This window comes from Mytilus galloprovincialis, chromosome 9, assembly GCF_965363235.1.
Source record: "Mytilus galloprovincialis chromosome 9, xbMytGall1.hap1.1, whole genome shotgun sequence".
In the NCBI taxonomy this organism is placed as follows: Eukaryota; Metazoa; Mollusca; class Bivalvia; order Mytilida; family Mytilidae; genus Mytilus; species Mytilus galloprovincialis.
In genome coordinates this window covers 25424491-25448398 of record NC_134846.1, presented here as the reverse complement: position 1 = coordinate 25448398, position 23908 = coordinate 25424491, and the positions used below count along the sequence as shown (strand labels likewise).

Genomic DNA, 23908 nt, shown 5'->3' with positions numbered 1-23908 from the left:
ATATTAAAACACAATTCAGTGCATAGGAGTAAAATATAAAATCACAAAAATACTGAACTCCGAGGAAAATTCCAAACAGAAAGTCCCTAATCAAATGGCAAAATCAAAAGCTCAAACAAATCCAACGCATGGATAACAACTGTCATACTTGGCTTAGTACAAGCATTTTCTTATGTAGAAAATGATGGACTAAACCTAGTTTTAAAGCTAGCTAAACCTCTCACTTGTAGGACAGTCGCATCAAATTTCACGATATTGACAACGATGTGTGAACAAAACAAACAGACACAACAGGTAAAAATGTCAAAAATAGGGGTACAGCAGTCAACATTGTGTTATAATCTTAATCACTATAAAATCATACAAAGAAGTACAAAAAGGAATATAGACAATAACTTTAGTGCATGTTCTCCAGTTTTTTGCTATTTTTTAAATAACAGTGCATTGACCCTTGCTTCCAGAGGTACTATGATCCTGGTATTTAAAACTCTTTCTAAAAGAAATGGCCCTTATCATTGCTTGTGATTGCATCCATATCAGTCACAGCTGATATTTAATAACGCATTACTCTATATAAAGTGTGCTGATACTTTTTCAAGACCACTCAATGTTACCAGAACACAGTTTGCTTTAAAAATAGCGTATGACAAACAGAATTGAGATGAATGTGTACACCTTATCAAGATTAACAATTTGCTATCCGTAGATATACCCTGAGGCATATCCGTTTGTTTCACAAGCTACCGAAAGCTGCGTGTTCAGATAATCATATAATACGTACTGATTTTCCTCCGTGTAATATTTTGCTGGTTTTTGAGAGTCCAGAATGGTCATGTCAAGTTCTCCCTTCTCCTTGCTCATCCCTAATAAAAGATAAATTACGATATATATATAAACATAGATAAGGCTTATATAATGGATTAATATAAGCTTATTTAAGTAAAAATAAGTATGAGTATATTTTGTTTTAATATCACACATGAGATGGCAAAGGAAGACTACAATAATTCAAAATTGAAGGAAAAAACTAGTTATCGATAAATAAAAGAATTGTTAGTTTTGCAAGGATATGTAACTTTTTCAAAATATGTTCTATAAAAGAAATAAAGGTCAACATGATATATTTGCAGATCTATGAAATCTTTCGCTATTTTGTTGTACATAGTAAGAAAAATAAAAATAAATTCCCTTTATTCTGCAATATTTATACAATCAATAACAATATCCTTCATCCATAAAAAAAACTTTGATATTAATTTCTTTTATACGAGATAGTCATGTTTTATTGAACGATATTGCTGTACATGATATGATATGTTAAATTTGAACCTCATATTTCTTCTGAATAAGGTGGTCTACACTTGATAAACCAACTTTGATTATGTTTACATGTATCTCTTTTTCAAGAATAATTATGAAAAAACCATGGTAACTTTATGCATTTTAATGTTAAATATCCATTTTTTTAAAGAGTTTTGACCATTAATTTTATACATCAACAAATTATGTGGTTTATTTGGCTACATATACTGCATTTCCTTCCGCGAACAGTTTTATTGCATATTGCATATACTAATATTGTTTATCTTATTTTCATGAATAATTAAATAGTTGTGGGTAAAACAAAACTCCATCAAAGATACAAGCTTTATGATGTCATACGCCAGGCGGCGCACATTTCGTCTACACAAGACTCAACAGTGGTCGAGAATCGAATCAAACCAGTTGGAACTCCAAAATAAAACGGAGTTGGATGGCATCGAAACCAATATTTTCACAAAGATGTTCGAAAACTTGCTAATGTTCATATATTGCTCAAGGTAGAATGTCAAAGGGAGTATCAAATCTATCGGCTTTCATGTAAATATTTGGAAATGAAATACCCTTATCAAGTAGCTTCTTTGATTAAAAATTTATAAAAATATTGATTTGGATAAAACTGCTGACTCCATAACATATAAATCATTGTATATATGTACTTTTATATCGAATATATGTAATATTTTTTACTGAAATCAAATCAAAGTAACATTAAAGATTTTTTCCATATTTTTCATTTTAATGATAAAGGATGCATCGTAAAATGTCGAAACTTTTTTAAAAGATTTGAATTTCATTTATCCATTAGCAATTATTTGATAAAAAAAATAAAAAAAATACTAAATCATTGTTAAGACAGTCAGTAACAGCTGTTTGACTTTGTCAGTCTGTTCGTCACTCTATCAATAATTATTGATTTTCGATAATTTATGACGCTTTACTATCTCGATTGATGCACAATATTTTTACTTTTTTCTTACAATATGATAACAATGATGTTTTTGATATTTCAAATATCCGTTATAGCGGATTATATTGCTTGACTAAAATAGATAGGCGGTATTCTTGATTTGATTGATTGCGCGTTGTATATGTAATTTGTAACCCAAAATCCAGTCGTTTAAAATTTGAGCATATAAGTGTGTTTCTTACGAAACATGTAGCATATTATTTTAATATTATATTAATGAATATCACAAAGTCTACCATGAAGAAAAACAGGCCTTTAACTAAACATGTTATACAGAATGCACCATTTTTATGAATGAAAATCTTTAATGTTCAATAATTCTATCTAGCAAACTGTAAATAGACAAGCTTAAAATCATCAAATATTTTTCGCATCTCGCTGGTATTTTGAGACATTTGTAAGGCCCATATATTTCTCTGACCCTTGTTGCGCCACAGTAGAAAATTTTAAAATTTATCCAAATAATGATTACGGAAACAAACATGTCTGCTGTTTAAATGTACCTTTAAATCGTGATTTATTTATTTTAAACATTAGACAATGATTTTAAAATTACAATACATGCGTAAACAAAACACAGAAAAGCATAATTATGCCTAAATCTAGCACACAGCGTTTACCTTCCTAGTGTAAAGTTAAGTAATATAAGGGGTGGCGAGTAGTTATTGTTCCTCAACCAACATAAACATAAACTTTCTTTAATTTGAATATCGATTTTATTTATTAAAACCTTGGAAATATTATTGCTTATATGAACATAACATGCTAAAGCATATAAGACACTGTACTTGTATACTCTAGAAAAAAAATCATTTGAAAATGTAGATTTTGCAACTTTATTTCTTTAATTGCATCACAATTTGTTTACTAACTTTAAACTGAAACTGTACTTACATTTCAAATGTGATTTCTATAATGTCCAAATAATGTATTTTTTCAAATTTTAATAAAACATACACATTATTTGCTTGATATAAGGTTTTTTTTGTTAACAAATTTATTCAGACTCGCTATTCATATTTCATTTTAAAAAAAATTTAAAAATAGATATACAGGAATGCACATCATTTGACAAATTATTGATTAAAGTTGCTCATATAACAAAATAAATGCTTAAATTGCATTAAGTTCAACGAGATATTACGGTGAAACAATATAAAGGTTGATAGGTTATATCATAATATCGTTTTATATCCTTATTTTACATGATTTTAATTTAAATCCCTAACATCCTCATTTGTTTAAAGTAATAACCGGCATGCGGATTTGTTACAAGTACTAATACATGACCTTTTGTAATCAACAATGGTTTTGTATGGTCTTATGAGATGGTCGTGACTACACATGGATTGCTACGGAAACTAATTTCCGGAGTCATGATTGCTCAAAACATTTGTACATTTTATTCCAGGACAGGATATTTGTGAATTGGAAAAATTGACAAAACTCATTTTATGATTTACTGGGTCAATCAATTAGAATTACTTAAAAATGTTTTTATGACTTTAACACTATACTTTAATATTCCAGTATGATTGGTTGTAAGAAATATGACTGGAATAGGAATATCATGCCTTGGCGAATGCAGAATTTTTGAAAGGGTTGCATCATTTCCAAAAATTGATACCATACCGCAGAGCAAAGCGGGAAATCTATTTAAACACTATCTATTTCGACACTAAATTATTGAATCAAAATTAAAAATTACTGCTTTAGAGGGTTATGGGTTTTGCTTGTTGAAGTCGTTTGAATCATGACCATATATTGTTAACATCCATGCCATTTGGCCTCTGATTCACAACTATTAGCATCATAGGTATGATTATACAACTTCTCCTTATTTTATATTTAAAACTGTAAAAGTTGTCTTTAACTTTGGCACGAGAGGAATCGTTTTCAGTGCCCTGATAAAACATATATTCGTGTCATCACAGTTTTTTTTTATTATTTATTTAAGAGACGAATCTTCACTATCCTTTCAAAGCACCCATACTTAATATGAAACACAGTAATTCTATTCCATAATATCTTGTTGTCATGACATTTCAACAATTTTCGAAGGGGTGAAAATGTTATCGTAGAAATGTTATTTTGCCATATGCTCTACGGTGCGAGTTATAATCGTGTTACTTATATGTCGCCATCTTAATTTTGCACTTCACTGTAACAAATATGAATGTGACGTCAAACGCCTACTTTAAAAAAATGTCAAGTGTACAAACTTGAGAAATTTAACAAAGAAAATGTTCACAAATTATATTAAACGGACATTAATGTAAAGATACGGTGTTCCGAATTGCCAATTTAATTGAACCGTATGAGCTCAATAACTTTTTATTGCGGTGATTGTTTTCACATTCTTATTTCAGTATACAAGCCACTAAGTGAGTGATACCGACTTCCAATAGCATAACAGAATTAAACATTGGAAATCCCATCAATCGAATATTACTGACATTTATGTATAACCCTTAGAAGCAATTGTATGTTTCCACGTTCTTGTGTTATTTTGTTTTTTAAATCCATGAGTATACAATATAAAGTGGGGAATGTGTCAAAAAGACAACAACACAACCAAAGTGCAGATAACAGCCGAAATCCACCAATGGGTCTTCAAAGCACCGAGAAAATCCCGTACCTGGAGGTAGGCCTCTGTTGGCTACTTAATAAGAATGTGAAGTAGTTCAGTGGAAATGGACGTCATTCTAAACTCCAAAACATAAATGAACAAAAATATAAAAAAAAAACCAACAGACAATTGTTAATGTCTGTGTCATTTTGGTCTTTTGAGGACAGTTGTCTCATTGGCAATCATACCACATCTTCTTTTTTATATATAAGACCACAAAGTCCAGAGGCTAAACAATGCTACGGGGTTAAACATGTTTTGCGAGATCTCAACCCTCCCCTATACCTATACAATAGTATAGGAAAACAAAATTAAGCTGTAATTGGCTTCGAGCCAACTTTCTGTAAGACTGCGTCACACAAGTTTTTTTTTTTATTTTTAGTTTTTGTTGTTGCTTCGAGCCAATCTGATGAGTCAAACCATTTCCAACTGATTTGTAAACTTTCTTTAAATTTATACCATTTCACATGACGCTAGGAGAGGGCTTCTGCGCTCACAAACATGTTAATTTCCGCTACATTCTGCGTATGTCTGCCCAAAATTAGGAGTCTATATTTTTTAGTGGCTGTCGATGGTTGTTGTTTTATTTGTTTTTTTTCAATTATTGTTTTGTCATACATCAGGCTGCATGTTGGTTTTCTCGTGTACTTTTTTCACCATTTTTTGTCATGTCGAGGTCTTTTATAACTGTTTATACACAGTATGGGTTGAACTCAAAGGCCGTATGATTACTTATAGTTACTTACATGCACGTCATTTAGATTCTAGTGGATATTTGTCTCCATGGCAACAAGACCACATAGATCGTCTTATCTTTATATTGTATCAAATTGTATTTGACAAATTAGCACTATTGTGTTTTGACCAGTTTTTCTTTTTTTTTTTCAATCATCGAATTGGTTCGATCGAATCTTGATGAACAGTATATCAAAGCAGACGCCTCAAACTTGTAAGCACTTCAGATACATGAAAGTAATTTTTGTTTTGTTGTAGATTTTAAAATGAAACACACAAAGGTAGGATGGTAATAGATCTGACTAATACGCATGCATTTTATAAAAATAGAAAGGTACCGTTGCTTTGTGGCAGTTTACTTTAAGCAACTGTTGTCGAAGGCGTGTGTCATTTAAAAAATACAACACTACTATACAGTATTATATAAAGTAGCCGAATAGACTGCTTAAATCTCTATGCACAATCTAAATATCTAGCTGCACAATCTCCTAACCTTAATATTGATCACATTGTATCGTTCGTTAAACTCCATGGTTGCATGTCTTTTGGTAACATTATGCACAGCCAGTCTGACTAGCAACGTTCCAAGATGCTGATACATCAATGTGTGATCTGAACGAAATACGACGACAAATACCGTAATTATCGAATAATTAGGACAAGTGCTTTAAAGATACATATGAGACGATAGGATTTACTAATTTATATCTTCGACACATGTAATTGCTATGCAAAATCTATTGACTTTATAATGAATGCATTATAGAATGTAATGAAAGACGTCTCTTCAGAGTGGATAATTAAGGCTTTGTACGAAGACAGGTGAGAGGAGAATCCCATCAAATCAATACTATTAATGTTGTAAGGTTGTGGTATAATGGCATTAGGTATACTACAGTTAAACAATGTTTATATGTACAAATAACAAAAGAGCGATCTTTTTAAGGCAAGACAATTTCCCCGTTTTCCTGCAGCCATATGTTGGTAGATATGGGCTTCCAGCTAATATAAAAAAGAAGATGTGGTATGACTGCCAATGAGACAACTCTCCACAAGAGACCAAATTACAAAGAAATAAACAACTATAGGTCATCGTACGACCTTCAACAATGAGCAAACCCCATTGGCGGATCCAAGGGGGGTCCGGGGGTTGGAACCCCCCCTTTTTGTTGGCCGATCAATGCATTTAAATGGGGACATATAGCTTGAACCCCCTTTATCCTGGGTTGGGACCCCCCCCCTTTTTTTTAAATGGCTGGATCCGCCCCTGAAACCCCATACCGCATAGTCAGCTATAAGAGTCCCGAAATGACAATGTAAAACAATTTGAACAAGAAAACTAACGCCCTTATTTATGTAAAAATTGAACAAAAAACAAATATGCAACACATAAACAAAGGACAACCACTGAATTACAGGCTTCTGACTTGGGACAGGCACATACATACAGAATGTTACACATGTTAGCTGGATCCCAACCCTCACCAGTATTCTTGGTGCAAGTCAGATCTGTCAAGTACAACCAAAAGAATACCACGTTAACGACTGTTTATATTGACACTATGACTTATATTTTGATCAATAAGCGTTCATAATGTTTCCAGTGCAATCTTTGTTATAAACAATGCTATAATTATGACTGCTTGTGTTGGCAAAATATTCTATAATCTTCATTCTGTTAGGAACAATTACTGCAATATTTGTCCCAGTGGAAATAATATTACAGAATATTTCTTCCATTTAACTGGAAATTTATTGTGAACTAACAATGATTTTCTATTATTTCCTGACATACAGACTACGTAAAACAATTACATATGGCACATATATGCAACTTTCCGTTTTTTGCTAGGTTAAATTACAGTTATGAAGTTTCGAGTTTTGAAACAACAGAAAAATCAAAGGTCTTTGAACAAGTATTGTTATATCTAAGCATTGCAATCTAATTAAAAACCGATCTCTCATCGCTCCTGTTTCTGATATGTCGTGTGGGAGATCTAACGAAACCCGCTTTGAGGTCACATGTGAGTGACCTCGTAGGTGTGTCTTTTTCGACCAATGAAATTGAGTCTTCCACGATCTTGAAAGTTTAACGTAAGGTAAAGGGATGTAACTCATTTTATTTACGACGAAATCGTCAGTCAAAATAATTCATAAACTTTTTTGATTGGCTTATTAATAGGTCGTCAACTCATTTGCATATCATTATAAATTCATAACTTTTAGTTCACTCACATGTGACCTCAAAGCCGGTTTCGTTAGATCTCCCTTGCGACATATCAGAAAACGGGAGCGATGAGAGATCGGTTTTTAATTATATTGTAAGCATTGTGGTCTATGTTTAAAGTGATTTGCGCATTTCATTGTCAGTTGTCAATGCAGGCTGTATACGTACGAGCAAGTGTTTATATCTTTTCTTTTAAGCCCTCGTTTAAATGCCATCTCCCCCAAACTAATATCTCATTTGAATAATTCTATTTTTGAAATCACCCACATTCAAAACGCCTTTAATTTAAAAATAAGTAGAGGTGGTAAGATTGCATTATGAGACAACCATCCACCAAAGACCAATCATTGAAGGTTGTATGCAAACTTGTTTGTTTTATATATTATTCACTAGAGGGTGAATGAAAAAGTGATGAGAAAAGGTTATAAAAATAGAAACACACATATTTCGGAGTTTAGTATTACGTCCATTAACAGTTCATATTTGTGTTTAAGATAAAATTGAGAATGGAAATGGGGAATGTGTCAAAGAGACAACAACCCGACCATAGAGCAGACAACAGCAGAAGGTCACCTACAGGTCTTCAGAGCCAGCTGAAGCACGCCTTGGATGCGGGATTTTCTCGAAGTATTGAAGATACATTGGTGGCAGTCGGCTGTTTTCTGCTCTTTGGTCGATTTGTTGTTTCTTTGACACATTCACCATTTCCATTCTCAAGTTTATACATATGCCGTCAATGATCGCGAGCCAAGATCATGACGTGTAACCTTTGTCATACATATATAGTATACTTTATTTGTAATATCGTGGTTAATGTTACAGTTTTATTTAAAATTAAGTATATTAAGATCATTGATAGAAACATTCCAAGTTTTATGACAAATAAACTGATTCATGTCATATAAAGTATCATTTAAGATCGGAGGCTTTTTTTTTTCGTTTTTTTTATTCTATTGATACAAAACAACAATAAATAAAAAAATAAATAATCTTTTTGTTATTACAAGAGTTCAATTTGATGAATACAATGTCATTTCAGACTTTAATGTAATCTTTTCTTCAGAAGTTCTTTATAAATTTTCAGATTTGATGTAAAAAAGTTATTTCTTTTTAAAATTAGATGATTAGTACAACAATCTATCACAGAACTGGTGGGTTTCAAAGGTTATAGTAGGGACTAAATGGGGAGAAACATACCAATGGTTCAATTAAAAACCATAAATCGAAGATGGCAGAATACCATGAACAAAAAGAAAACTACAAAAAAAAAAACAGCGGTTAATAAGTCATTACATTAAAAATATAGTTCAGTGAGTTTAGAATGAAGAATTCTCCATTTTAAAGAAAATGAGATACATGTGGCTCTTATGTGATTGTCTACAAGTTAGCCTACCATTTTTAAAACCATTTGTTTTTGCGCATACTTTTATATAGTGTTCTATAATCGTGTTATATGGTTTATCCACAGTGCCAAGGACAATGTTCAGGAAGCTGCAGGTGAGCATAGGTTCTTCGGAAGGATAACCAGTTCCAAATCGACCATCGTGTTAATGGCAAGTAAAAATATTTTATTTTTTTAGTCCAAATTGAGTAAAGAGAGCAAGATTGCAGTTACGACAGGTAAACAATGTCTGTTGTCATCTGTGACACAAATTTTCCAAAATATTCATCCAAATCGTGGTGGGGTCTGTTAGGAATGGCTTCAATTTAAGCATTGAGACTAAAGTAATTCATTATTTAGCGTTTCAGTAGACTAGTATACTGTAAATATATCACGTTTCAGGGCAGTACAAGAAAGAAAGAATGACAAACGAATTTAACTTTCACTTTAGTGGGCCCCAATATGTGAACTTGTTAAAAAAAATGAATTTCCCAAAAAAAATAAATTAACCTGGTTTTATTTCTCATTTGAATCGTTTGTAAACTCGTTTCAAATGCATCTGCGTTAACAACAATTTACAGGAATATATGATATGTATGATAATGTGAGCGGTTTGTGCTTGTGTCGACATAATATGTGAAATATATATTTAAGCTATTGACATTTGATAAATTCTTGCAGATTTTACTAAAATTTGAATTTCAACTTCTTCAATCATTGTTGGTGTTTATTATGCTGTATGTTCTCCTTTTTTATTAAGAAACTTTGTAAACGCTATGTATTTAAAGTACATAAAGATGGATGAAACCTTTAAGTAATGGTGTCCGAGCTGACGGCAACTCAGAGAGCTAAAAGTATAGTTTTTTCATAAAACAACTATTCTATACATATTAAAGCAGATGAGAAGTTGGTCATTTAAAGTTTCAAAAAAGGTACTCAGACTTAAGGCATCCAACTTATGGAGAACTTGTCTTTATTTCGAAAGGCTTATTTACAGACTTATATTTGTCAGTTTTGACTTTGCAAAAATTTGATTTGGAGAGTACCAGATAAAACTGTTTAAAAAACCACGAGAAGTCCACTAGAAAACAAATACTACGATTTGTGTGTGTGAACGTGTGTCTGAATATGTTTTCAGTGTTCTCTGGTGTCGTTTGTTTATGTGTTACATATTTGTTTTTCATTCATTTTTTTTATATATAAATAAGGCCGTTAGTTTTCTCGTTTGAATTGTTTTACATTGTCTTATTGGGCCTTTTATAGCTGACTATGCGGTATGGGCTTTGGTCATTGTTGAAGGCAATACGGTGACCTTTAGTTGTTAATGTCTGTGACATTTTGGTCTCTTGTGAACAGTTAAATTTGTCTCATTGACAATTATACCACATCTTCTTTTTTATATGTTAATCAAATCTATTGCGCAATAATAGGTCTGCGTTGACAGACAACAAATTACAACTAAATGGGGATGATTAAAAATCATTCAATAATTACTATCCCTTTTTTGGAAAATTATATTGAATTTAGCAGTCTACAGAACTGAAAGGGTTCTTCAAGGAATAGAGTTTAAATTCATATAATTGAGTGATTTGAATAACAAATAACAGAGTTGAAACGAAACTGATAATGTTGATCAAGTAGGTGTGAACATGTGTGTATTAACAGACTGTATTAATATTGATGGTGAAATATTTATCAAACACAAAACGTGTTGTTGGTAGTTAGAACATGCTGAAACTAGTTCATTTATTTATGTATAAAAATACGTTATTTTATTAAATTAAGAACATATATATAGATTTAGGATCTGTTTGTCTTGATATAAACCAGGAATTGTATTTTTAGATATACCATTCCTTTATATGACAGGCTATTCATTTGCTAATGCTTTTTTTTTTTTTTTTTTCTAAGCGAATTTTGTGTAAAACGAAGCAAACGGTGCGAGTGATCTTTTGAAAGGAAATACCAAATTAGCTGTCAACAGCAGAAACATTAATTTTTATTACATAGCATTGTTTAACAATGTAACTTTCAACAACAATTTTATCAGCATATTATTGCGCAATAGATTTGATTAACATTTAAAAAAGAAGATGTAGTATGATTGTCAATGAGACAAATTTAACTGTCCACAAGCGACCAAAATGACACAGACATTAACAACTAAAGGTCACCGTATGGCCTTCAACAATGATCAAAGCCCATACCGCATAGTCAGCTATAAAAGGCCCCAATAAGACAATGTAAAACAATTCAAACGAGAAAACTAACGGCCTTATTTATCATGTTTATATAAAAAAAAATGAATGAAAAACAAATATGTAACACATAAACAAACGACACCACTGAATAACAGGCTCCTGACTTGGGACAGGCACATACATATATTAACTTTTTTTTAGTTAATTAAGAAGAAATTTAAAACTATTAAATCATATATGAGAAAATACAACACAACAGTACAAATAGTTTATTTCCGTCTCACCATAAACATCGCATCGTCCTTGATTCTCAATGCAATCAAAGAACTCGACAGTAATTATGTACTGTTATTGCAGAAATAGTCTCAACCAACCAATTTAAACACAACATGATTTATTAGCAAAAGAATGATAAACAAAGCATTGCAATTTGTAGATTTGTAGAAACATAACTATCATTCAGTAAAACTAAAGTCGTGTAGCAATCAGCTGTCTCCAAACATGTCAATAAAATGTCACTACATAATCAAATTCTTATAAATTTAAAGAAACAAATAAATAGCCATACCTCTTGATTTCTGTGACACTGAAGTAAATGTTAGTTTTTTCTCTCACTACATCGCTTTCTTGATTAGCGTTGAAAGGAATAAAAAGTGCAGGTATTTCCCAAAATGTAAACAATCTCAGAGTTTACATAGCTGTAACGCGGAGATGATGATGGTATTGATCTATAAAAAATCAATTCTTCCAAGTCAGTTTCATACGCAACGTTTGTACATAGCATTGTTAATTTCATAAGGACAGATGTTACCCAATCGATATAAGTTTTGAAGAATTTATCACATATATAAATCAGGGCTGACGTACATAATATAAGAAAACTGTAAATGTAAATTTAATTAACGTGGACTAATGATAATTATATAACTATATAAGTGTTTTTAGTATGGATCATAGATAAAATCCTATAACATCTTGTGAATTTGGTTTCAAAACTTTAAAAGATTATGGTAATACCGAATTCTAGTTTTAAAATGAATTGTACAAAATCGGACTCAAAAATTTTTTTTTAATCAAAGGTAGAATGTTGTGTATAGCAGAGACATGCAATACAATTATTATACGTCTCTGGTAGTATAGACTAGAAGACAGATCAAGTGACATATAGCTTGCAATCGTTGTATACACAAAATATGGTTGACCTTTTGCTTCTCACTTTTTACAAAACGTTGACCAATGAACCATAAAAATGAGGTCAAAATCAGGGATGAGCTCCGTCAGATGGACATGTATACATAGGTCTCTTAAGGATCGTTTTCAATTAATGATTTCAACTAGGTTTGGATGTCATTTGTATCCGTATTAACAGTCAGAAATTCATGGGTGATTACGATTTCTGTCTTTTTGGTATTTTTAAAATCATATAAGTAACATGAACAAATAGCATATTAAAACTGTTGATAAATTGTCATAGTCTATATGAAGTTGTCAATAAATGTTATCTTTTGTCACGCATTTTGTGTTTGACTGATCTGCGTTAATTTTATAAGATTAAATGGGATTTTCCAAGTAAGCATCGGCTCTTGTTAATATTATTTTTTGAATATATTTGCGTTGTTTATCAAACAACAATCAATCAATCCTAGCAACTCTCATATAGTTGTATGTGAAACTTTTTATTTCTCCTTAAAACGCAGACTCTTGTTGACTGCTTTACAAAATGTATTGTTGTGTGTCTGCTTTTTCTACATTGGCTAGAGGAGAGTTGAGATCTCAAAACATGTTTAAACCCGCCGCAATTTGTGCCTGTCCCAAGTCAGGAGCCTCTGGCATATGTTAATCTTGTATGATTTTTAATTTTAGTTTCTTGTGTATATTTCGGAGTTTAGTATGACGTTTATTTTCACTGAACTAGTATACGTTTGTGTTTAGGGGTCAGCTGAAGCACGCCTTCGGTTGCAGGAGTTTCTCGCTGCATTGAAGACCCGTTGGTGGCCTTCGGCTGTTGTCTACTCTTTGGTCGGGTTGTCTCTTTGAAATATTCTCCATTTCGATTCTCAATTTACCATTGGGTACCAATACACCTACCTGGGGCATTTGGATCAAAGATCATCTAAACAAGTTTTAAACATCAGCATAAATGTTATGCCATAGCTGAAAATCAATGGAAAAGAAAGGCAAGTATTTTTAAAACATAATGTTAGGAAACGGACCGCTGGAAAACTTTTTTTTATGTCAAATATATTAACAGATTTTAATTTCACAAGTTAATAAATTTAAGAGTCCGCTGTAGCTTTCATCTTTAAAATAGATGCATAGTTAGCCAAAGTACCAGGATTATGATTTAGTAATCATGACGCGCGTTTCGTCTACATAAGACTCATCAGTGACGCTCATATCAAAATATTATAAAGCCAAACAAGTACAAAGTTGAAGAGCATTGAGGATCCGAAATTCCAAAAAGTTGTGCCAAGGTTAAGTCGGCTAAGGTTATTTATGCCTGGGATAAGAAAATCCTTAGTTTTTCGAAAAATTAAAATTTTTGTAAACAGGAAATTTATAAAAATGACCACATTATTGATATTCATGTCAACACCGAAGTGTTGGCTACTGCATGGGCTGGTGATACCCTCGGGGACGAAACGTCCACCAGCAGTGGCATCGACCCAGTGGTGTAAATAGTTATCAAAGGTACCAGAATTATAATTTAGTACGCCAGACGCGCGTTACTGCGCACCACTCCATTTATCTAAATAATATGAATGGGAGGCAGGACATTTTAGCGAAATTTTAAAAATTATTAGGAAACATTTTAGCGCCGACATTTATACAGAACATGTATAGCACCAGATTATTTAGTTCATATATATTCTAGATAGTCTATTTATAAGCGAAAACTTACCTAGTTGAAGTTAATCACAAAGATCTATAGGATGTTTTGCCGCTATGAAAAAGACATGATGTTGAACCCCTAAAAGTGTATATCAGCTGCTTGTCTACTGTCATTAGATTGTGCTCAATGCATGTTTCAGTCGAAAACAGAACATGTTGATTTTGAGGCAAACTTGACGAAAGCTATGAATTAAAAACGTTTACATAAATAAAAATCCCTGAAAACTGTCTTGTATATTTCATCTAGAGCATTTCTTAATCATCAATACGTGGATTTGTTTTAGTAGAAGTGTTCAGGTCCAACCGTTGCAACAGAAGATTGAATACGTGAAGAATTTGAAGAATATCTAACAAAATATTAGTTATTGAACACTTAATGATTCCGCCTTTAGAAGTTTAATTTGGACTGCATGAAGTTCCTATCGCCATTTTTTGAATAGTAAGGTAGGATGTATCAAAAGCACATTACTTATTTTTACTGGGATATAAATTGCAACATTTGAGATAACCCTTTTCACTTTAATTGTTGTGTGTAAATGGAGGGTCCTCTGTCATTTCATGATAGTGCGAGCAGCTGATCAAGACATCCATTATCATATATTTTAAATACATTAATTACACAGTACTCTATCATCTTTTGACAAATAATATACATAATATAGCAATCACGATACCGGATCATAACGGTATTTCATGCAAGGATACATAGATTGTGCAAACAGATAGTGCATACCATGACTATATATACGGTTATTTTAATGGCACCTGTGGAAAAAAGAATAGAAATTTGATCAGTTTCGGATGCTTATAATTCAATCAATTATCAACCCTGTAATATATTTCACATCAACTTCTCGACCGTGTCGTGAAGCTTGTAATGATGACCCTTTCCAGAGATACACAAGTGCCCTCCCCCCCCCCCCCTTAACCTCTTCCCTAACCACCACCCCTCTTAAGGGGCAGAATTTTTTTTATCAAGTTCTATTATTCTACTATGAATTAATTTTTCTTTGCAAAAATAGTCGTTGCAAATTTCACTTTTAGCTGAAAGATTAGCTAGGGGTTATTTAAAAAAGTCTTGCGCTAAAACTGAAATGTTCTCCTTTTGTGTGATTTGTTGGAAGTAGTCTAACAATCATTTTATATCAAATCAAGATAAATCACAGATTAAATATGATAACTGCGAAATATAATTTTGTCAGTTCATCATGCTCAGTGTTGATTATAATTTGCATAGTGTAACAGTTGCTTCCCTTGTTATCTGCAGTTTTTAGAAATATACACTCTCTTCCGTTACAAAATTTTCAAAGAAATTTAATTTATCTTAAACTGCTTTTATTGTAGTATTTGGGTTTATAAATATGTAAAAAACTGTAATATTGAATTGATTAATAAAATATTCATGTAAACAAAGTAAAAATGTTTACCTGTATGTAGTACTCAGTTTGGAGTTATAGAAGAAGATTGATACATATTCATTTGTGATAAATCTCATACTGTGATGTATGTGGTAAAAAGCTTTAGTCAGAGCTTTAGATAAACTTTTGCAGATCCTACTCAGTGTGGGATTAACATATAATCAATTTCAAGCCAGAAATAGCTTAATTTAAATAGGGAAGCCAATATGTTCAAAAGGCATGTGGACATTTAGACTGATGGAAAGATAGATAGGACAATTCCTAAAAACTTCCGTCAAGCTAATATGTGGGGAGTAAGAAAAAAATCACATCTGGTAAAGATTCATAATTGACTAATCCACCTTTAAAGTTTATTTTTGTAACTAAATAAGGAAATTTATTTGCACAGCAACCAAATAAGTCACAGTATAACATTCTGAGTCTACACTTTTGACTATGCAACTAAAACATAAGAAAAGACACGGTTTTGGAGGTCAAACTGTGTTGTGCAAGAAACTATAAAATATTTTGAGATGCTATGAATAACAAAGAAGCTAAATTCATTCAAGTATGGACATAACATATGGCAACTAATCACATAACAATTAATTATGTAATAATTATGTCATAATGAAATTATCACAATTTGAAAGATTAATCCTTCTTCTTTCTTTTGGTACCTCATTTATAAAATTTAAAGAAAGATGAGTGGAATTACATCAGTTTAAAGATGTCTAATTGAGGATGAAAAATCTTTGTATTGTGCTACCTTAAGGAATCAACCGAGAATTTGGGCTGTATGATTTTCTCTTTCCTTGATCTTTATTTCTACAGCACACTGAAATATCTCTCTTTATATTGTATATGAATTCTTTTTATGTTGAATGTACTTGAATCAAGTTCTTACTACAATAAGTATTTCATAAAGTTAACATAATCAACGATGAATGAAAATGAGATCACTGTCAACAAAGACGTGTAAACCATACAATCATTATATACATCAATAAAGTTGACATATTGATTATAGTATCTCAGAAATGTATATAATCATGAAAAATTAACATTCGAAAAATTAATCATGAATATGAGGTCCATTTCAGATGCATGCTGTTAGACAAGAACAACATATTTTTCTACCCTTTCAAGTTTGTATGCAACTTGATGTGACATTCTATGATTTGGTGGTATTACACCTGTATCTATGAAGAAAAAATAAAGTAAAATCAACTCCAAGGAAAATTGAAAGGGGAAAGTCCCTAAATCAAATGACAAAAGCTCAATCATACACATCAAATGAATGGATAAAAATTTCAAAAACTTTAACCACAGAGTGAATATTTGTGGACGCCGAAGACAACTATGACGATGACTGAATGTAGGATCGCTATGTCTTACTTTTTCAACAAAAGTCAAAGGTTCGACATAAAGGCAACCATACCTTATGAAATCACATTTTAAGAACACATGTTTTCAAAAGGAACGATGTCTACTTATAGACTATAAATTATCAGATACAAATTCCTGTAGTTTTATAATGTTGGGTAAAATTACTATAGTTTCCAGAATTCCTTATCTACTTCGTTACCGGTTTTTGACTGAATATGTTAGTCGATTTTCGTGTAATTAAATAAGGTTATTAGAGTACGATCAATCGTAATTCAACGGTTCTATTTCTATCTTTAACTTCAGTGTAGCTTAAATAGATATAAAATCGTCCGAAATTAAGATCAAATCAAACTAAAACATGATTTTTGAGTTCTTTCGAATACAATTCACCCTTTCTCAATGACAGAACCACTGCAACCACCAGGAAATAAAAGTGGCCACGTAAACATCTGCCTTGATTTAACACATAATGAAACAAGGAATCGTATCGGAAAATTGTAGAAAATCTCCCGAGTCTTGTCGAATTTTCACAGTCCAGTTAAAATGAAACCTTTCCTATGCTAAAAAGCAAAAACTATTCATTTATTGGCACAGAGACATAGTCTGTCATATGGAATCTATGTAGTTCAAGACTTAAATGAAGATACAGTTGTATTACCTCAGTGGAAAAAAACGAAAAGATGAAGTTTACAGGAGTATGAAAAAAAAAATGAAAACAACCCATTTGAAAGTACAAAATATCATAAGAGTTGCTATAAACATTTTAAACGTAAACACAACTTATTGTCTTCTGTTTTGTTTGGACAAAACCTTTGTTCTAAAATTAACAATTCTATACTGAGTCAGTCTCTTCTCATATATCAAGGAGGGCAGTAGATCTACAACTCGTTCTGATTTGTCTGTTTGTATATTTTGCAAATGTATAAAGCAAGTTACACAACTTCATAAGTATCTTCTGAGGAGCAAACGCAAGCTGTAAGTTATTGAGTGTTGCTACAGATATCTCCTACAATGCTCTCATTTACAAAATAACTCATGAAAATTTTATTATTAAAGTTTCAGTTATACCATCACTAAATGTTGGCAAAATTTAAAATCAGAGAGTAAAGAGCTAATTATTTCTGAACATGAAACAGCTTTTCTAACATTTCGACGGTTAGAGATGACTTGATTGTACACAAGAAAGTATTCCTGTTAACAGCTTTACTTGATAAGTTAACCGGACTTTATTTCTGCCCGAGTATTGCGCCGAGAAAGCTACACAACATATCAGCTTCAACAAAAACTAAAAATAAATTGATATACAGTCTGTCAAATTTAAAGATCTGAGCAGTGACTGCGAAACTGGTTGCAAATACTTCTGCTTGTATTTTACAGTGACTGCGAAACTGGTTGCAAATACTTCTGCTTGTATTTTACGGAAGCAGATAGGTAAAGTTGTATTCCAATCAGATGAATATCTATTATCTGAAGACATTTCAATAGATCATTCAATTAAAACTATGCCACCTGCTTTAAAATATTTCTGTATTGCCTTTCGAATGATGGCGCATATACGCGCCATAACGAGGCAGTTAATAAAGAGTACGATCGACCTAACTACAGAAACAATAAAAGTTCTCTGTATGACTTTGTTTGGCTAAAAGGCAACATCAGTCCGATGCGATATATATTTACGGGTATGATGTCTGTACAAAACAAAAAGAAACAAGGAATTTTACCTTTTTCTGGTAAATATCAGGACAACCTTGTCTTGCTTAAGTCCAGCAGTCAAGCTAGACAGCCTGGATTTTTGAACCAGGTGTACTGATTTTACACACGCAACACTAAAAACTTGAACATCCGACTTTCTACAAGATTTGATCTGTTCACGCAAAGGTATAGGTATAAGGGAGGGTTGAGATCTCAAAAAACATATTACAACCCGCCGCACTTTTGTACGCTTGTAACAGTATCATTTTTTTATTTCAATTTCTTGTGTATGATATTTTGGAGTTTAGTATGACGTCCATTGTCACTTCAAACTAATATACATTTTTGTTAGCTGAAGAACGCCTCCGGGTGTGGAAGTTTCTCGCTGCATTGATGATAAAATTGAGAATGGAAATGGGGAATGTGTCAAAGAGACAACAACCCGCCCAAATAAAAAACAACAGCAGAGGGTCACCAACAGGTCTTCAATGTAGCGAGAATGAACATTGGTGTTCTTCGGTCGTTGTCTGCTTTTTGATCGGGTTGTTGTCTCTTTGACACATTCCTCGTGTCTATTCTCAATCTTAAAATCAATCTGTAGTAGATTTTGTGTCCGCTTTGAGCAAAACCTCTGCTGTTCTGATATATGCCCATGCTAAGGAAGTGGTTTTTGTGCACAAAGGTGTCAGTATTCACCTCAGAAACTTACAAAACCTTTGAAAAGACTTATTTTAAAAGAAGGGATATAATTACGATACTGTTGTCAAGTCATTAAAGATTGCATATTTTAGCGTTAATATTGAGTCACTGATAAGGTCTTTGCATCGGAACTAAACACATTTATTCTAAAAACAGTTGTTGGCATGACACGGGTTATGTTCTTCTCATATATGTTATGATGGTATGATACTAAACCCCTAACGGGAAGGATTGTGCCTGGTGTTCATACGATGAAATCATAATCTTTCAGTCAGTTTAATTGAAGTCTGGAGCTGGCATGTCAGTTAACTGCTAGTAGTCTGTTGTTATTTATGTATTATTGTCATTTTGTTTATTTTCTTTGGTTACATCTTCTGACATCAGACTCGGATTTCTCTTGAACTGAATTTTAATGTGCGGATTGTTATGCGTTTACTTTACTACATTGGTTAGAGGTATAGGGGGAGGGTTGAGATCTCACAAACATGTTTAACCCCGCCGCATTTTTGCGCCTGTCCCAAGTCAGGAGCCTCTGGCCTTTGTTAGTCTTGTATTATTTTAATTTTAGTTTCTTGTGTACAATTTGGAAATTAGTATGGCGTTCATTATCACTGGACTAGTATATATTTGTTTAGGGGCCAGCTGAAGGACGCCTCCGGGTGCGGGAATTTCTCGCTACATTGAAGACCTGTTGGTGACCCTCTGCTGTTATTTTTTATTTGGTCGGGTTGTTGTCTCTTTGACACATTCCCCATTTCCATTCTCAATTTTATTTGTATGAATACTAGTATGTTGACCGATAAGAATGATGAGATTGATTACAAGTTAAAATAAGGCTATGATATTCCGATATCGCAATATTCCGACACCTAAACATGCTAAATAGTCCTACATCCCGTTGGTCCGACATTTCGATCATTTAATTATACGATAACGCAATATTAACATTAGGAAGCCAAAAAAAGGTTCAATATTAGTTATAAAGTTATAAAAAAGTATTAAGTTTATTAGTGCCAAAGTAGCCGAACGTCATCACTAGCGTAATTAAAAGTACACAGTACTTTGTCGGATGTTGTTTGATTAATTATATATCTCAAGATACACGGCGGCCGACCAAAGTAAAATCAAACACAGTTTGACGTACAATGAGTGATCATATTTTCCTTGTGATGTTTTATATAAAAACTGTCAATTTGTTGATAAAAATATACTAGTAGCACTTTACTCGTTTTAGTAACGTTAGTTAGTACTCTTATCATATCTGATTGAGTGATTTAAATGAAATTGCGGTATGATCCAGACTCAGAATATTGCACTACATTGATAAAAAAATCTGTCCTATATGGTTGTCTGATCTTGATGCAGCTGGTAGACTTTCAAACTAACAGGAGACCATACGTTTCTTTCCATTTTAATGTACAGTTCATCATGGGACTTTTCTATGAAATTAAAAATACGGCATGTGTTATATTTTCGCCTTGCTTCAAATATTTGGTTTCAGATTTTGTAAATAAAATTTGCAGATATATGTTTGTAAATACGTGCAATCAGTTGATATGGAGCTCCTTCAAGATTGAAATAATGCAAGGGCGACTACAGATGCATTTGTGTGACTTAATGGTTGATTTTCAAAGACTCAGAGGAAAACGTTACGTAACATACGTTACCGTTAAAATCGACCAAAAATACTATGATAGAAATATATTTTCCCAACAGTAATACAGTATTCCTATAGTATTGTTTCGTTTTTGCATTTGTTTTGACTTGATTTTTTCTACTGGAAGTATCCGTGAATTGAAATTGCACCCATGATCCTAAATATAAAGCTTTATTACAACTGTCACATTGATCGATGAACTTTGAAAATGAGGTCAAGGTCAGATGAACCATGCCAGGTAGACATGTACAGCTAACAATTATTCCATACAACAAATGTAGTTGACCTATTGCTTATAAATCAAGAAAAACAGACCAAAACACAAATACTTAACACTTAGCAATGAACCGTGAAAACGAGGTCAAGGTCAAATAAAACCTATGCGACTGACAGATTTATCATAAAATATTTCCATACACCAAATATAGTTGACCAATTGCATATAGTATTAGAAAAAATAGACCAAAACTCAAAAATTTAACTTTGACCACTGAACCATGAAAATGAGGTAAAGTTCAGATGACACCTGTCACCTAGACATGTCTACATTACAATCATTCCATACACCAAATATAGTAGACCTATTGCATATAGTATAAGAAAAACAGACCAAAACACAAAAATTTAACTATAACCACTGAACCATGAAAATGAGTTCAAGGTCAGATGACACCTACCAGTTGGACATGTACACCTTACAATCTTTCCATACACCAAATATACAAGACCTATTGCTTATAGTATCTGAGATATGGACGACCACCAAAACTTAACCTTGTTCACTGATCCAAGAAATGAGGTTGAGGTCAAGTGAAAACTATCTGACGGGCATGAGGACCTTGCAAGGTACACAGATACCAAATATAGTTATCCTAATACTTATTATAAGAGAGAATTTAGTAGTGTTGTCAACGGTTAACCGGTTAACCGGTTAATCGGTCGAACGACCGAATACTGAATACCAAAAACGCTAACCGGTTAACCGGACTTTTTTTCAATTTTGATAGATTTTATATAAATTTGTATTGAAATTATTAAAAGGTTAGGTTTTACTTAAAAATGTCGTCGTGGTAATTAATTTGACTGTAAATTGATTGCTATTGTTAATCCCATCAACATAAAATTAATTAGGATTTGTCTCTCAGCTCGGGGCAGGATCTAAAGAAACATAATTAGTATACTTGGTTTTTTTTAGCAGTAACTCTAAATCAGTAATTCGATTAAATTTTACGATTTACTTCATTATTTCGTTTCTGATCTAATATTGTGTAAACCTACATCTAAATGTGCAACCTCCGTCGTGCAAGGTTTAGTCTTACTTTAAACGAACACCATGCTAACTCAAAAATTGTGAAATGCAAACCAATGTGAATGTGCTCAATGCATACGTGATAATACGAGTAACATGCAAACAAAGTAAAGAAACAGGCCGTACGGTGACCTATAGTTGTTGATTTCTGTGTAATTTTGATCTCTTGTGGAGAATTGTCTCATTGGCAATCATACCACATCTTCTTTTTATAATTAATCACTCAAAATGAAACACTCCACATCATTTTCGGAGACAACAAGTGAAAAGGAAAGAATAATCATTTTCAAACATATTCAATTCCACGACATCAAGTAGTTTTTTTTATTTTATTTTTCAATCGGAAGTTTGTACAAACGCTATAGTTGATACGGTGTAGTTGCTTATCAAAAGTCAAACTTCGCAAGAATCCTCACAGACAAGCCTGATAATGCCAGAGGAAAAACTTCAAGTCTAAAAGTATAAATTTATGACTTGGATAACAGGTTGTCAAATTGACACTCATACCACATCTTATATCCATGTGAAGGATACTACTGATAAGGCTTGCAAGCACCAACTCAAACTACCGGTTAACCGGTTAATCGGTCGAACGATTATCCGAGTAACCGGTTAGGCAAAAGTGTACGATTTGACAACACTAGAATTTAGCATTACAAAAAATCAGACCTTTTTTTCAAGCAGTCACTGAACCATGAAAATGAGGTCAAGGACATTGGACATGTGACTGACAGAGTTCGTAACATGAGCCATCTATATACAAAGTATGAAGCATCCAGGTCTTCCACCTTCTAAAATATAAAGCTTTTAAGAAGTGAGCTAACACCGCCGTCGTTGCTGGAACACTATCCCTGTGTCGAGCTTTCTGCAACAAAAGTTGCAGGCTTGACAAAAATGCACCATACTTTCTTTTGACGACTTGGATATTTAGAAAGTACACATTCTTAGCTTTTCAGTGATATATAATTTAGCCGTATGTTAGGTAGGTGCATTAAAAATGTAAATTTGTCTCTCATATCACTAGCCTATTGATCTATTGTTATTATTCTTTGATCTTTACAATTTTGGCAAAATCTCATACATTTGCTAAATGAAAAGTTGGCAGAACTGGTAGATTCTACACGTATCTTATTTTTCATAAATTAAATTGACATTATATGAAATGATCCAGTTGGAGCATATAAAAAGCTGTTTTCCAAATTTGATATGGTTTTAAAAATTAATGAACATGACTCCCTTTTCATATTTAAAAGAGATATCAACTTTTGCCCAAGATTATTTTGTCTGACAGCCGTTTCTAAAACTTGTTCAGATTTGTTTTTATCTCAGAGCCTAGTTAGCTTAGTTCATATAGAAAACATGAAATTTCAGGCCAAGACATAGGAAGAAAAGTTCCTTTATCATTATATA

The 23908-nt window shown here is 32.5% G+C and overlaps 1 protein-coding gene across 2 annotated transcripts in view; it reads right to left on the bottom strand.

The window, feature by feature from the left end:
- The window catches only part of LOC143044700 (uncharacterized), a 31344-nt gene extending 19139 nt beyond the window's left edge, over window positions 1-12205 (bottom strand). The window contains exons 1-2 of one of the 2 annotated variants that reach the window (XM_076216780.1): window positions 12032-12205; window positions 782-863 (exon numbers count right to left, since the gene is read on the bottom strand). In XM_076216780.1, coding sequence (XP_076072895.1) covers window positions 782-861 — 80 coding nt within the window. In that variant the 5' untranslated portion in view covers window positions 862-863; window positions 12032-12205. Of the gene's footprint in view, window positions 1-781; window positions 864-3184; window positions 3309-12031 lie in introns of those variants that run through there. The other variant, XM_076216781.1, reaches the window with a different exon arrangement.
- Window positions 12206-23908: the final 11703 nt, after the last annotated feature.